This window comes from Diceros bicornis, chromosome 13 (genome assembly GCF_020826845.1).
Source record: "Diceros bicornis minor isolate mBicDic1 chromosome 13, mDicBic1.mat.cur, whole genome shotgun sequence".
NCBI classification, from domain to species: Eukaryota; Metazoa; Chordata; class Mammalia; order Perissodactyla; family Rhinocerotidae; genus Diceros; species Diceros bicornis.
In genome coordinates this window covers 49,299,150-49,314,405 of record NC_080752.1, presented here as the reverse complement: position 1 = coordinate 49,314,405, position 15,256 = coordinate 49,299,150, and the positions used below count along the sequence as shown (strand labels likewise).

General features: G+C 49.9%; 1 protein-coding gene across 1 annotated transcript in view; it reads left to right on the top strand.

The window, feature by feature from the left end:
- The window catches only part of DLGAP3 (DLG associated protein 3), a 56,607-nt gene that overhangs the window by 16,228 nt on the left and 25,123 nt on the right, over positions 1 to 15,256 (top strand). The window contains exons 2-5 of the mRNA XM_058553618.1: positions 4,792 to 4,874; positions 6,324 to 7,481; positions 11,727 to 11,932; positions 12,247 to 12,319. Of these exons, the coding sequence (XP_058409601.1) occupies positions 6,375 to 7,481; positions 11,727 to 11,932; positions 12,247 to 12,319 (1,386 nt within the window). The 5' untranslated portion in view covers positions 4,792 to 4,874; positions 6,324 to 6,374. The remainder of the gene's footprint in view (positions 1 to 4,791; positions 4,875 to 6,323; positions 7,482 to 11,726; positions 11,933 to 12,246; positions 12,320 to 15,256) is intronic.

Below are 15,256 nucleotides of genomic sequence, written 5' to 3'. Positions count from 1 at the left end.
AAGGTACAAATAATGATAGTGACCTTTACTGAGTATTCACCACGTGCCAGGTGCAGGACTAAGGGATTTATATGATTTATCCCATTAACCATCATGTCGTTAATACCTTTCTGATGGCTCCAAAATTATCCCCATTTTACAGATGAGAAATTAGGCTAAGAGAGGTGGATCACCTGCCCAAGTACACACAGCTAGTGAGTGGAAAGGGATTTGAACCCAGAGAGACTGACAGCGGAGTCTACACCGATGACTGCTTTGATCCAGGGAATTTGTGAATCGCCTCTGTCTCAAGAAAGGGAAAATCAACTGATTCAGCCAGGCAGGGCCCTGGGGGAGAGGAGAAGAAAACGCTCTGACTCTTTGCTCTGCAGCCCTTTTCCTTCCTCCATTTTCCATTCTTTTTCTGGAAGGTAATTGCTTGGGGCAGTGACAACCTCCTGGCGAATTACACAGCTGGTTTCCCAGTGAGATTTGTAACAACAACCCCGCCAGCCTGGCAGCCCCCAGCAAGTTCCGGTTTAAGAAACTAATTGCTGGATTGTGTAGTTGGTGCTAAATTGGGTAATTTCTTGGTGACGGCATGCGTGCCACTTCTTCCATTCCCAGATAGATTCGAGCTGCATCAGAGAATTTGTCACACACGGCACCCTCCCAGATTCCTTCCTTCCCTACTTCCCAGCCAGCCACGGGCAACTGCAAAAGCAGCTGGCTCCCTGGGCCCAGAGGTTCACTGTCTGGGCAGCTCTCTGGGTCCTGGGGTAGTGGATAGACGACTGACTGTGGTAAAATGCGAGAATAACACCAGCACCCAGAGCTGTCACAGGGCTTCAGGGAGCTTCCTTTATTCTGTAGTTATCTGACCTAGGACTTGCAACTAACTCGGTACTCGCCACATGGGAAAAGGTGAAACCATACTCTGGTTAGGTCTAGAGTGTGAGGTTTTTTTTATTTGTGTGTTTCCTTTTTTTTTTTTTTTTTTAAAGAAAATTCACTTTCATTACTGTGTTTACTTCAGAATGATGTGTAATAAGTTTGGCCTCTCTGAGCTCAAACCACAGGTAGGAGAAGAGATAAGGCATTGGAATGAGGCAATACTGGGTTTGGCTTCTGGGTTTGCCACCAACTCTGTGATATTGGGCAGGTCAGTTGGCCTCTCCAAGCCTCAGTTTTTTCTTCTGTAAATTGGGCGATGGGATAATGTCTATCCCTTGGAATAGTTGTGGGAATTAAATAAAATGTCATAAGTGAAAGGATCTTGTTCTTTGTAGGCTCACATTCACTCAACAAACACCCATCGTATGCCAAGCATTGTGCTGGGGCTTGGGGATAACGCAGTGAATAAGGTAGATGAAATGCCTGCACTTACATGGGGCTTGCACTCTAGTGGGAGAGCCAGAGAATCTCTGAATCACACAAATTGAAAACGGTAACGCTGTGAGAGCTATGGAAGGGACACAGTGCCTCGAGAGCAAACAGCAGGGGGATCTGACCTAGTCAGGGAGGCCAGAGAAAGCTTCCCTGAGGAAGCAACAACTGGGCCGAGATCTGAAGGGTGTGTAGGAGTTAGCAAGGCAGAGGTAGGCAGGAAAAGCTTTCTGGACAGGGGAATAGGCCCCATGATGGGAGGGATCATGGGACTGCAAAAAGGCTGGCCTGGCTGGAGCAGGGGAAGTAATGGGGGGCGTGTTGTGAGAGGGTGTCGGAAACGTAGGAAGGACCAGACCCTGCAGGCCTTATTGGACAGGTTAAGGCGTTTTGTCCTAAGAACGTCAATAAGCCAATGAAGAGTTTTAAGCAGAGAAGCGACATGATCAGATTTGTGTTTGCAAATGACACTATGGATTGGAGCAGAGGAAGAACGGAAGCGGGGAGGCCAGTTAGGAGCTTTTGCCAATGTCCAGGCAGGAGATGACATTCTGAGGTAGTCCGATTAGTTAGCAGTGCTTTCTGCTGCAAATACAGAAAATCTGGCCAACAGTAGTTTAAGTAAAGAGGAGTATATTCCTTACTGCATTTAGGCCTGGAGGAAGGCAACTGCTTATGTTGGTTCCACGCCTCAATGAATCCGGAACTAGCATTTCAGTGATTCTCTAGGCCTTTCTTTCGTGGTGGCAAGACAGCTGCCCTAGCTCCGGGCATCATGATTGTATTCAAGCCGAGAAGGAAGGGAGGAAGGCTGGTACTAGCAAGCTCCATCCCTTTTATCACAAAGGCAGATCTTTCCCAGAAACCCTCATCAGATGTTTATGTTTATATCATTAGCCTAAAGTGAATCATGTGGCCTCTAGTTATAAGGGAGGCTGGGAAAGGGGAAAGGAGGTTGGGAATGAGTTTTAGCTAGTGAGCCAACAGTGATTTAGTGGATATGGAAATAAGTGGGCTGCTCTATTCTTAGGAAGCAAAATCCATAGGACTTGGTGATGGGTCGAATTCTTAGTCCCCTCTTTGCTCATTTTTCCTTCCTATTGATTATGTTTAGTAATGGGGTGGCAGCAGGAGGAATGTGATCATAAAGCATAATATATAGGAGGAAGCTTATATAATTAAATCTATATCAATTAAATATTCTCTTTAGGAAATTTTGTAAGTTGAATATCTCCTTCCCCCAGTAATTTGGATTTGATTGTATTGTTTACTATTTTGGACATTGGGGATTTTGGAAATCCAAAATAAACGCTTTGCATGAAGGATGACATTGTGTAATCTTAGAGGTTATAAAGTGGTTTTGTATACATTGTATCATTTGATATTCATTAAAACCCTGGGAAATAGATGAGCAGGTATCATTAGGCTCAGAGAGAGTAGGTCACTTGTCTAGTGTCACACACCTTCTGGTCTCAGGGCTTGTGCTTTTCCCACTAGGCAATGTTGCCGTATAGAACATAGGTAAGGGAGTCAGGGATGGTTTGACTGGAGAGGAGCAACTACAGGGGCCCATAACCTCTGAGACTAGAGCCAGGAGAATATGGATTGATGCTAAAGAGACTGAAGTTTGATAAGATCTTGATGAGGGCTCAGCGACTTGGCAGCAGCTCCTGTGTGGGGCGAGGAGGGGGGAACCTGGGAATGTCCACCATTGGGAAGGCTCAGCATGAGGCCCCCGCTTGATGTGACCACAAACAAAGCCAATGGTGTGGTCTGGGCTTCTGCCAAAGTGACCTTTCCTGCTATGAGTCTCCAGTGTGGGTCCTGCCTGGGTCGGGAGGAGGAGGACTACGCCATGGACAAAGGACCAGGCTATCAAAGCTTCTTTCCAAGGCAGGGAGATGCTTCCAGGTGCTTTTACAGCAACTGCTTTCAAGGCCACCTTGGTCTGAAGTCAATTCCGCTTCCCCAGAGAAGGGCGATGGAGGAGAAGAATTGTCATCTAGAGCCAGGCAGCTGATATCTGTGAGGTCACCCCAGTTTCCCTCCAGGCAAAATAACCAACAGCTTCTCTAGTGCAGGCAACAGGGTGGGCTGGGTGCTGGGCATGTCTTACCCTCCCCTCCGTGGAAGATTCCCAGGAGACTCCACAATCTTCTTCATTGTCTCATATCCCTCAGGGTCAGGAAGTTCTTCCTGATGTCTGACTGTGTCTCTTCCACTACTATTAATCATGCCTGCAAAGCTAGCTCTTCTTCCTGACATCCCTGTGTCTAATAATGGCATCATTAGTCTTCCAGTCACGGCTGCTGCAAACTTCAGAGTTGTCTTCCTTTCTGACTCTCTGTCTCCCACCTCTTCCCAGTATTTTCCAAACCCTAAATATCTGCTGGAACTCTCCCAGCCCACCCCTCAGAATTCCTTATTTCCCCACCTCATTTGTCTTTGTGCCTGCTGTTTCCTCCACTGGGAATTCTCTCTCCCCCACCACTTTTGTCTGCGGAATACACAGCCATCTTGTTCTCCGTCTCAAACACACTCTTCTCTGGGAAGTCTTCCTCAATTTCCCCCAGTTGAATCTGGTCTTGCCCTTGTCTGAACTAGCCTAACATTTTGGTACGTCTTTCCAGCCCAGTCATTTATTCGGCTAGTTAATGAACATTTATTAAGGACCTGCTCTGGGCAAAGCCCTGAATTAGGTGCTGGAGATCCAGAGATAAATAGAATTTGGTTCCTACTCTGCAGAAGACCACATTCTAGTTGGGAAGACAGAAACTGAAACAGACAATTTCAGTGCCTTGTGAAAGCTGCTTTCATGGGGGAACCCAGGGTGTTATAAAAGCCCAACAGAGAGGCATAACCCAGAATAAAAGTACAGAAAGTCTTCAAGGGAAGGTGGGGCTTAATATGAGTAAGTATTAGCCAGGGGAAAGGGTTGAGGGGTGGATGAAAGGAGATTCTAGGAGGAGGGAACAGCTTGTGCAAAAATACAGGGACCTAAAATAACCCTGTCATGTGAGAGATTGTTCCCCTCTTAGGCTATAAGCCCCTCGATGACAGGGAGCACACTTAAATCACCTTATACACTTCTCACTCAGAGTCTTGCTTATGGTAGCTGCTCAACAAATATTTGTGGAATGGAATCATATTTGAGGGCAATGAAAATGCAGTGGCTCAGCACCACGGAGAGATCACACAGACACCTGCAGTTGGAGGTAGTCCAACCTGTAAGCTCATTTGCATGTATTTGCATAATGAAGCCAACTTCATTTCCCGGGGGGGGGGTGCAAAGGCTCTGCATCATGGGGGATCCAATCAGTCCTGGTTTGGGGGGTTGGAAAGGGAAACTGGCAAGGCCAGAGACTGGTCCTCTGAGGACTCTGGGAGACTCTCTCCCCTTCATTCATCACTCTTCTTTTCTGTCAGGAGCCAGTGGTCCTGAGCCTTCTGAAGTTGGGATTCTGCCTGGCGCTGGGGATCCTGACATCAAGGATGGGGTACCCTGGATGGTGAGTGGTAGGAGAGTCTGAGAGATGGGGATTAGATTGGGGGTTCTCAAATCAGAATGGCTTGCGTTTGAATCTTGATTCAAAGTGACTTACCCACTTACTGGCTTTGTGACCTCACCATTTTGAGCTCAATTTTCTCATGGGTAAATGTGGTTAATATCTATACACAGGATTGCAGTGGGATTAGAGAATATTAGGTATGCACAGTACCATGTACATAGCAAGTGCTTGGGAAATAGGAGATGAGCTGTGAGCAGGATCTGGAAGAAGCCTGAAACACGGTGGGTATGGGGAGGTGGCGGTGGGGAGGAAGGGAGGATGAGTCTCGGAGGTGCTGCTGTCTGGAGTCTGAGGCTGTCATCCCCTCCTAGTCAGCAGATGGCCCAGGAGCCTGGTCTGGGATGAGGGAGGGCGCCGTCTGCCAGCCTCTCAGTCCCTGTCCCTCCTGCTGACACCCCCTCCTGCTGAAGCTCCTGTCCTGGCAGCTCTGGAGTCCTGATTGGAGGCAGTTCTTGCTGAGAGCTGACCTCTCTGTCCTGTAGCCGTGGCAAGCCTGGGATGGGGGCCAGGGACACTGGTTCCAACACTTTCTCTCCATCACCTCCCTGCCCTGCCAGCCCACTGTTCCTAGGAGGAGGAACTCCTGGGTTCCTATCCAGTTTAGGATTCAAATGCTGACTTGAATAAGCAGCATTCCTCCTCTTTATGGTTTCTCCTTCCTTCATGACTCCCCTCCAGTGGAATGGGGGTTGAGGGGAGGTGGGTGAAAGGAAAAAGGAGAAATTTCACTGGGGAATATTTGAAACCCGGAAGAGGAAGGAGGAGTCATCTCAGGTTATTCGTTCCTATCTCAGTCCTGGAAGGAGGGAGAATGAGCCTGCAGCCAGCTGGAAGGAGCGGGGTGTGGAAGGGAGGGGAGGGGCTTTCCTGCAGAATCATGCTGGAGATGTAGTTTTGGGTCCAGTGCTTTCCATTACTGCTGCTGGGAGCTGTGGCCCAGGGGCCTGGCTCCTCACGGCAGTGGAAGTGGCTCGGGAGGGGGCAGAGGTGAGGCTCTTGGTCAGTTTGCCTAAAGCCGGTTGTTAGAAGTTCACCTGATGACTGGTTTCTTTGAATATTTTTTTATGTCTGTTTGGGTATCCTTTTGTTTTTGCTAACCTAAGGATTTTAAAAAATTCATTTGGCTGAGGGCATTTCCTCTTGGGAATAAGTATTTATCAAATTTGCAGCATTTGGTGAATGATGGTATTATTTTGTGCCCTTGTGAATTTCTTTATCTAGTACAACTGTTTTAAGGACTTTTAAGCCCATTTGTGGGAAGATAGTACAATTAATCACAATAAATTGATAAGCATTACCAAAAAGGATACAAAAATACCTCATAAAAGATAGTTTTAGGTGAAGTGGCCTGTTGTTCAATTTGAATCCCTTTTCTCCCTGTTTTCCCAGGAGATCCCTGGGGCCTGGCCCCGAACACTATGAAGAGCCCTTGCTGAGGCCATGAGGGGTTACCATGGCGACCGAGGCAGCCATCCCCGCCCAGCCCGCTTTGCTGACCAGCAGCATATGGACGTGGGCCCAGCTGCCAGGGCCCCGTACCTGCTGGGCTCCGGGGAGGCCTTCTCCACCGAGCCCCGCTTCAGTGCCCCGAGAGCTGGCCTGGGACACCTTTCTCCCGAAGGGCCCCTGAGCCTGAGTGAGGGGCCATCGGTAGGCCCTGAGGGAGGGCCAGCGGGGGCCGGGGTTGGGGGGGGTAGCAGCACCTTCCCCAGGATGTACCCTGGCCAGGGTCCTTTCGACACCTGTGAAGACTGTGTGGGCCACCCACAGGGCAAGGGTGCCCCTCGCCTGCCTCCTACACTTCTGGACCAGTTTGAAAAGCAGTTGCCAGTTCAACAGGATGGCTTCCACACGCTACCATACCAGCGAGGTCCAGCGGGGGCCGGGCCCGGACCAGGGCCGGGGTCTGGCACTGCCCTGGAGGCCCGCAGCGAGAGCCCCAGCCGCATCCGGCACCTTGTTCACTCTGTGCAGAAGCTCTTTGCCAAGTCCCATTCTCTGGAGGCCCCAGGGAAGAGGGACTATAATGGGCCCAAGGCCGAGGGAAGAGGTGGCACTGGGGGAGACAGCTACCCTGGCCCGGGCTCTGGAGGCCCCCATACCTCCCACCACCACCATCACCACCACCACCACCACCACCACCAGTCCCGGCACGGCAAGAGGAGCAAGAGCAAGGACCGCAAGGGGGACGGGCGGCACCAGGGCAAGGCCGCGGGCTGGTGGAGCTCCGACGACAACTTGGACAGTGATAGTGGCTTCCTGGCGGGTGGGCGGGCCCCTGGGGAGCCTGGTGGTCCCTTCTGCCTGGAAGCTCCAGATGGGTCCTACCGGGACTTGAGCTTCAAGGGGCGCTCGGGTGGGTCGGAAGGCCGCTGTCTTGCCTGCACTGGCATGTCCATGTCACTGGATGGACAATCGGTCAAGCGAAGTGCCTGGCATACCATGATGGTCAGCCAGGGCCGGGATGGATACCCAGGGGCCGGGCCAGGCAAGGGGCTCCTGGGTCCGGAGACCAAGGCTAAAGCCAGGACTTATCATTATCTGCAGGTGAGGCTTTGGTAGGGGTGGGGAACAGAGTCCTCGGTCCTCATCAGTGTTCTCACCCAGGGAGCTACGGAAAGGGTTGGATGGGAGCCAGCTGTCCCCATGGTGGAGGGCCTGGAGGCAGGGAGGCTCTGCCCTGCCTCACTGTGTCCCCTTGAGGCCCTTTAGGGACCTCAGTTTCCCCATTTGTGCAATGAAAGGGCACTCCTATTCTGATGTTGTGTCAGTGCCAAGAAGACTTCCCCTTGACCTGCTGTTTTGGACAAGCTGTGCTGGCCTCTGTCTTGTGAGGTTGGAGGCAGAATGAGGTTGAGGGTAGGCAGTGGACAGGACAGCGTGGCGCTCCCTGGCTGTAGCTTCTAGGCTGGAGGTCAGCAGTTGGAAAGCAGTTCTCTGCCCCCAGGTCTTCTCCAGACCTCTTTTCTGCTCAAATCTGGGTGGTCCAGATATTGTTTGAATATGAAGGTCAGTTACTTCTAGAATGTGCCTCTGCTGGGGTTTGCTGTTCTGGGGTACCTACAGTAGGACAGCCCGTGAGACTGTGGAAGAGCCCTGGGACCCTGTCCCATGGGTTTTCCTAGACTGGCGACATGCTGGGGTCTGAGCCCCAGATACAATGCCAGGACAGGGCCTCCTGGGAGCGGATGGTGTAGGTGATAGCCGGCATGCTATCCCCATCCTGTCTCACCACCTCTGTGGTCTCCGCAGGTGATTCTAGGAGCTCTGACCTCTTCTTCTTATGGAGCCTTCATCCATCCCACACTGTCCACTCTCCATCTTTTTATTGAGCTTAGGTCGGAGACTCTTCTCACCATCAACCTTCCTCTTCTCTGCCCCAGGCCTCCTCCCGTCCCCCTGACATATTTTCTTGAGCCCTCCCATAGTTTAGGACAAAAAGTCAATACAAGTTCTAGAAGTCCAGCAGACTTAGGGTTATCCCCCAAACCCACATTTCACATAGTTATTCCCCAGTCATTCATTCAGTGAGCCTTTCCTGGGTGCTGAAGATACAAGGATGAAGACACAGATGCAGGTTGTAGGAGCTCACAGTTTAGAGGTGGGATGGACAAGGAAGCAGATGGAATACAGTACAATGAGGCTGTGGTAGGAGAGAGCCCTGGGCACCGTGGGAGCTCACCCACCTGGGGTGGTGGTGGCCAGGGGTTGCTCAAAGCAGCTACTAGGAAGAATGTCCCCTGAGCTGAATCTCAGTGGAGGAGTTGGATTAGTGCAGAAGTGGATTAAGGGTGTTCCAGGAAGAGGCTACAGCATGGCAAAGGTATGGAAAATTGAGCTTGTATGTGTCTTTGGGTGTCACTGGACTTGCTGGTAAGTTGTTCACATGTTAGCGCTCTCCTGGGTGGGGAACTTAGGGAAGCTCAAGGGAACAGTTAGGGCCACACTGGAAGCAGGAAGGAGTGGGAGACAGAAGGGAAGGTTAGAGACTTCCAGGACTTCTGAAGTGGCCTTGGATTGCCCCCTCCCTGGGTGGAGAGGTTCTCTAAGGGAATTGAAGGGTCTCACAGAAAGGGCCAAGAAGGGAACATCAACCCTTCTCCAGTAACTGAGCCTTTGCCATCCCTGGAGCCTTGCTGCCACTCCACTGCTCCCTGCTGCTTCTCCAGTGCTGCCCTGACCTCCCTGGGGGCTTCCTTTTTAACATGCACCTCACAGTGTCCTGCAGAGGAGCGAGGAGCTCTGCAGTGGCTACGGAGTGGGAGCCCTGCAGTGTGGAAAAGCGTGCCCTGGCTGTCCCGTCATCTGGCCTGTCTTTCTCTGCCTGCCTGTGGCTCCTCTCTGTAGAGTATGGGGAAGGAGAATGATCCATCAGGGTCTTGGGTTCCAGGGCATCTTAGGACGGGGAAGTCTGAACCCATTTGGGGGAGAGCAAGGGGCTGCCGGGACCCTCGAGACAGCCTGCTGCTCCCCTGGCACAGAAGCAGGGGAAACTGGCCCCGTCAGACTAGGTGTCTTTGTTGGGTCTCCAACCCTTTTGTCAAGACCTTGTTTCTCTCACTGGACCCCAGCTGTCCCTCACCCCTCCTGTGGAACCCCTCTTGCCACTTGGAGTCCTTGTTCCTTTATGGAACCTTGTCTCTTCCCTGTGTTCCCATCTTCCACTTGAGCTCCAACCCCTCACTGAGCTCTGTCCCTCCCCGTAGGCCCCTTCATGGGGCGCCGTCCCATCCCTGGGTCCCTGTTCTCACACTGATGTCTGTCTCCTCACCTAGCCTCACCCCCAGAGTCTCTGTCCCTTCCCTGAGCCCTGACTGCCAATCCCCACCCCATTTAACCTGTTCCTTACAAGGGGTATTTTAAGTCTTCCTTACCTGCCCCAGCCCTCTCCCCCACACCTTCATTTACACTCATTCTTTGCAGTGCAGCCGACCATCACAGACCCCCTCACGTGCCTGTCAGCCCACCTGTAGACTCCTCTAGATTCCCGGCCACCACATCTGCTTATTTCTTGGCTTAGAGGAGAAGCCAGGACCACCCATCCCAGGCTGATCCCTCCAGCAAGGCTTGAGCCAATCTCCCCAGGATCCCCTCCATCCCTGAACTGTCTGTCCCTCCTTCCTCCCCACATTTAAAGACTATCTTTATCTTTACTGGCTCTTTCCCTCATCCTGAAAACATGCCCAAGTCTCTCATCCAAAAAATCCTTTCCTCAGCCCCATAGCCCCTTCCATCTTGTGTCTTCCCTTCATATCATAGGTTCTTAGAGCATAGACTCCACTTCACTTTCTTTCATTCTCCCCTTTACTGCAGTCTGACTTCCACACCCCCGTCCTCTAAAATGTGCTGGCAGTGGTCACCAATGGTCTCTTGTGAGCTCGTCTTGAAAAGTACATTTCAATGCTTATAATGATAATAGTTGACATTTATTCAGCACTTACTGTGTGCTGGGCACTCTATATTGGCTCATTTATCCTTCCCACCAACCCTGTGATCTAGGCATAATTATCATTACCAAGGCACAGATGAGGAAACTGATACAAATTAATCAGTTTCGCTTAAGTTTACCTAGCTAGCAAGTGATGGGGCCAGAATTTGAACATGGATCTAACTCCCAAGCCTGAATTACTAACCTCTGAATGCACTGTGGCATTTGACATTATCAATTCTTTTTATTCTGGAAATGTCTCCTGTTTCCATGACATGGCATTCTCCTGACTTCCCTCCTACCCCTCTGCCCACTCCTTCTCAGGTGACTTCACAGGCTCCTCTTCCTTTCTTTGCAGTCTCTTTTTAAATGTCAGTGGATCCCTCCCAGCTCTCTTTCTTCTTTCCCTTGGGCTCTTTCATTCACTCCTGTGGATTCAGCTGCTGCCCATGATTCCCACATGTCTGCCTCCAGCCCAGATCTCTCCCTGAACTCCAGAACCAAACATCCAACCACCTGCTCAGCAGTTCTCTGCCAAACTCAAGATGCTCAACCCTGAACTCATCACCTTTTCCCCACATCTGTTTCTCTGGGATTCTATGGCTCAGTGAGCGACAGCACCATCCCCCAGGTCCTCAGCCAGCAGCCTCCCAGTCATCCTCAACTCCTCCCCGCCCTGTCACCCCCCACATCTAATCAGGCTCACTGATGCTCCTTAACACTTCTCATTTCCATCTCCTCTTCCCCCTCATTGTCATTGGCTTAAATTAGGCCTAATCGTCTTTTGCCTGGATAACAGCATCAGCCTCCTAATTGGTCTCCCTCCTGCCACTTGAGCCCCTGCCCTGCTCCTGGCCCTCCACAATCCATCCTCTCTTTGGACTGTCAGATTGCTCTTTCTGAAACACAATCTGATGTCACTCCCCTGCTTAAAACCCTCTGTGGCTCCTCACAGAAGGGAAGGGGGCAAATCAGAGGATTTGGGATATGAGCAGGTTAAGAGGATGAAGGAGGAGGAGGGGCAAAAGGTGACTGAGGTCAGGTGATGCTTCACTACTGGGGGTGGGATTGACACAGGTCACTTTGGCCTCTGATCTTCAACCTCTTGGCATCTGGCATGTCAGCCCCCAGACTTTCTGGTGGCCTTCAATTAAGTAGCAAAGGGTCCATGGAGGAGGATGAGGCATCTCCTGTGAGGGAGGGGATAGCCTGAGACCTCGCCTCCCACTCCACCTCTGCATGCTCCTGAGTGTGGCCTGCTCGAGCCAGGGCAGAGCATCTCCCTGTGGCAGTGGGGAAAGTGGGTCCTGGCCTCTAGATTTAGTAGGGACGTGTCTGAGAGACAGAGGACCCTGTTCCCGCAGGTGCCGCAAGATGACTGGGGGGGTTACCCCACTGGGGGCAAGGATGGGGAGATCCCCTGCCGCAGGATGCGGAGCGGCAGCTACATCAAAGCCATGGGGGATGAGGAGAGTGGAGACTCAGATGGCAGCCCCAAGACATCTCCCAAAGCAGTCGCCCGGCGCTTCACCTCCCGCCGCTCCTCCAGCGTGGACCAGGCCCGGATCAAGTAAGGACAGGGAATGCTGGGGGCGAGGGGGCGGGAAGCTGATACTGGGTACCTGCAGGAGATGTGTGTAGAGTGGGTACCAGTCAGGTTCTCTGCTTAGGGTTCAACCGGGGGGTCTTGCTCTGCCCCATATAAAGAGGGGGTCCTGGGTGACAACCCGTGTCTGAGTGCCTCTTTGGGAGAGTCCCTTTACCCAGGAGTCTCCTGGGGGTTTCTGGGAGATAGAACCTGCTCCGGGGCCCCAATGCTGTCATTCCCTTCCCCCACCTCCTAGCAGACCCCCATTCTGAATCTGGAATTTTGACCTTTCCCAGCTGCTGTGTCCCACCCCGGATCCACCCCCGGAGCTCCATTCCTGGCTACAGCCGTTCCCTCACCACTGGACAGGTAGGGAGAGGCCCAGGGTGCCTGAAGGAAAGTGTGGGAAGGGAGATTCAGTCCCATGCTCAGCCTAAGCCTTAAACTCAGAGGTCTGCCCATGGAGAGAGCTCAGGTCTGGTTCTGGGGGACCGGGAAGGCCCACTTTGGGACTCCTGGAGCTGACTCATACTGAGGATCTCAGAGAGTCACATCCTTAGAAACCACCAAGCGTCCTCAAAGTGATGAGCTTGTGAGGGCAACATCAGTTCTCTCAGATTCCCCAGCCCCATCCTGACCTGACTGCTTCCAGCCTACCCTCATGCAAATGGTAAGACTGACTGTGCAGACAGGGGATGGGCAGAGCTGCAGCCTCCGAGATGATCTGGGCTGTGTTCTGCCCCCACCACCGCCACGCTGTGGGACCACTAGCAAGACACTTCACCTCTCAACGCCTGCGTTTTCTCATCTTTAAAATGACAACAGTAGCGGTATTTATCTTACAGAGGTTTTGTGACAGTTCAGTGAAAAAACGTTTGCAAACACAAGGTACATGGCCCCAAATTGGTACTTTGTAAATGTGAGTTTCATACCTAAGTGTAGACTTTCCCCTCAACTAAATGGAGGCAGCGCAGTTTAGTAAGTAAATGCATGAGATGGGTTTGAATTCCAGCTCAGCTACTTACCAGCTGAGTGACCTGGGGCAAGTTATTTGACTTTTTTAAGCCCCACTTTCCCTATTTAAAAATAGGCATCATAATAGTGTTCTTGGAACATAGCCAGTACTCAATAAAAGTTAGCTATTTTTACTGTTTGCTGGGGAAAAAAAGCAATGCAAAAAGCAATGCGAAAGACTGTCCACATTGGTTCCTGTTGTTTGCTGCTTCAATCTCTGAGCGTTTCGTTGTTACATTTTCTGAACCAGGGAATCTGATTGGCACAGCCACCTTTTCACATCAGACCAACGTATGTTGCTAAACCCATTAGTTAATGCTCAGTTTTCATTTTACTTGACCTGGCAGCAACATCTAACACAGTCCATGACTCTCTCCTTTCTGAAACACCTTACTCAGTTGGCTTTGAGGACAACACACCTTTTAGGTTTTCCTAGATCCTCTCTCTGGATGCTTATTCTCTGTCTGTGTCACTGGTACCTACAAACTCTCCAGGATCTGAACACTGGAGTTTTCAGGGCTTAGTTCCTGGACTTCTCTCTACACTCACTCCTTGGGTGAGCTCATCAAAGCTCATGGCTTTGAATATTATCAAGAGCCTGATGACTCCCAGATGAATATCTCTAGCCCAAACCCTCCCATAAATGCCAGGTGTGTATATCTAACTGTGTATTGAATCTCACTTGGATGTTTAGTAGACATTTCAAACCTAAGATGTCCAAAACTAAACTGCTGGTATCCTTTCCCCCACAAATTCCCTGCTCCATCCACTGTCTGCTCCATTTCAGATAATGGCAACTTTATCCTTCCAGAAGCTCTGGTCTAGAAGCCTGAAGTCAGCCTTGACTCCTTTCTCTCTCTCACATCCCACATCCAATCCTTCAGCAAATCCTGTTGGTCCCACCTTCAAAGTATATCCAGGATCCCACACTCCTTACTGCCTCCACTGCCACCATGCCAGTTCAAGTCGCCATGTTCTTTTGTCAGGATTATTGCGCTGCCTTCTAGTCGGTCTCCTGCATTTGCCCTTGCTCTGCTTCATTCTCTTTCAATACAGCCAGAGTGATCATTTAAAAAAAACTCAAAACCTTACTCAGAGGAACAGTCAAGGACTTTGCTATGACTTATAAGGCCCTGCATGATCTGACCTTCGCCACCTCTGAGTTCCCTTCCCTCAGCAGGCCAGCCACACTGGTCCCCTTGCTGCTCCTCCAACGACACAGGTGTGCTCCAGCCTCAGGGCATCTGCATTTGCTGCTATCTCTGCCTGGATCTCTCCTTCCCAGACACTCCCATGGATCACTCCCTCACTTCTTTCAGGTCTTTCTCTGAATAGTCTAAAATTTAAATTGTAACCACACCCTCCAACATTTCCTATTCTCCTTCTCTGTTTTTTTTATTTCTCTTCTTAGCACTTTACATTATCTAACATCAGGTATACATTACATATTTCTCCTGGGAGGTGTGGCTTACAGTCTCTGCTTTACAGAAGAGGAAACAGGTTTAACGCACTAGAGATGTCATCTTATTATCTATAATAGTGCTTTTTGCCCTTAAGTCTATTTTTTTGTTTAGTATTTTCCCAGAACATCTTTTTCCATCTTTTACTTTAAAACATTTTGTTTCTTTGTGTTTTAAGTATGTCTTTTGTAAATAGTTTATAGCTAGATTTTATTTTATATGTATTCTGATGATTGCTTGAGAGTTGGCACATTTATATTTATTGTATTACTAATATGCTTGGATTTTTTTCTGTCATCTTACTTTGTGCCTTCTATTTATCCTGACTTTTGGATGATGCTTTTTTACTCCTTTGCTGCCTTCTTTTGGATCCATTGGGTTTTCTTCATTTTTCTCCCCACCAAATTGCACACTGTTTAGCAGTTATATATTCTATTTTTATTCTTTACAGTTACTCTTATAATTTTAGTGTGCATATTTGACTTAGCAAAGTCTAAAGTTGACAATTTCTTCTACCCTTCTCCTGAACAATGCAAAGACCTTAGGACACTTTAGTTTTGATCGCCTTTTCCTTTCTTATGTGTACTTGTTGCCCAGTATTTTAGTTCCACCTTCTTTTTGCCTCTCCAAATTAGTCTTTATTATTGTTGTTACATTTTATGCTATTAGTACTTGATTATATATACCCACATCTTTACCCTCCGCCACTATACCTTCTTACATTTCATTCCTTCCTCATAAAGTTAATTCTTTAGTAATTTTTTCCACGAATATCTGTTAGTAGCAAATTCTGCCTTTAACAAAAAAATGCAATTTACCCTCACTATTCAAC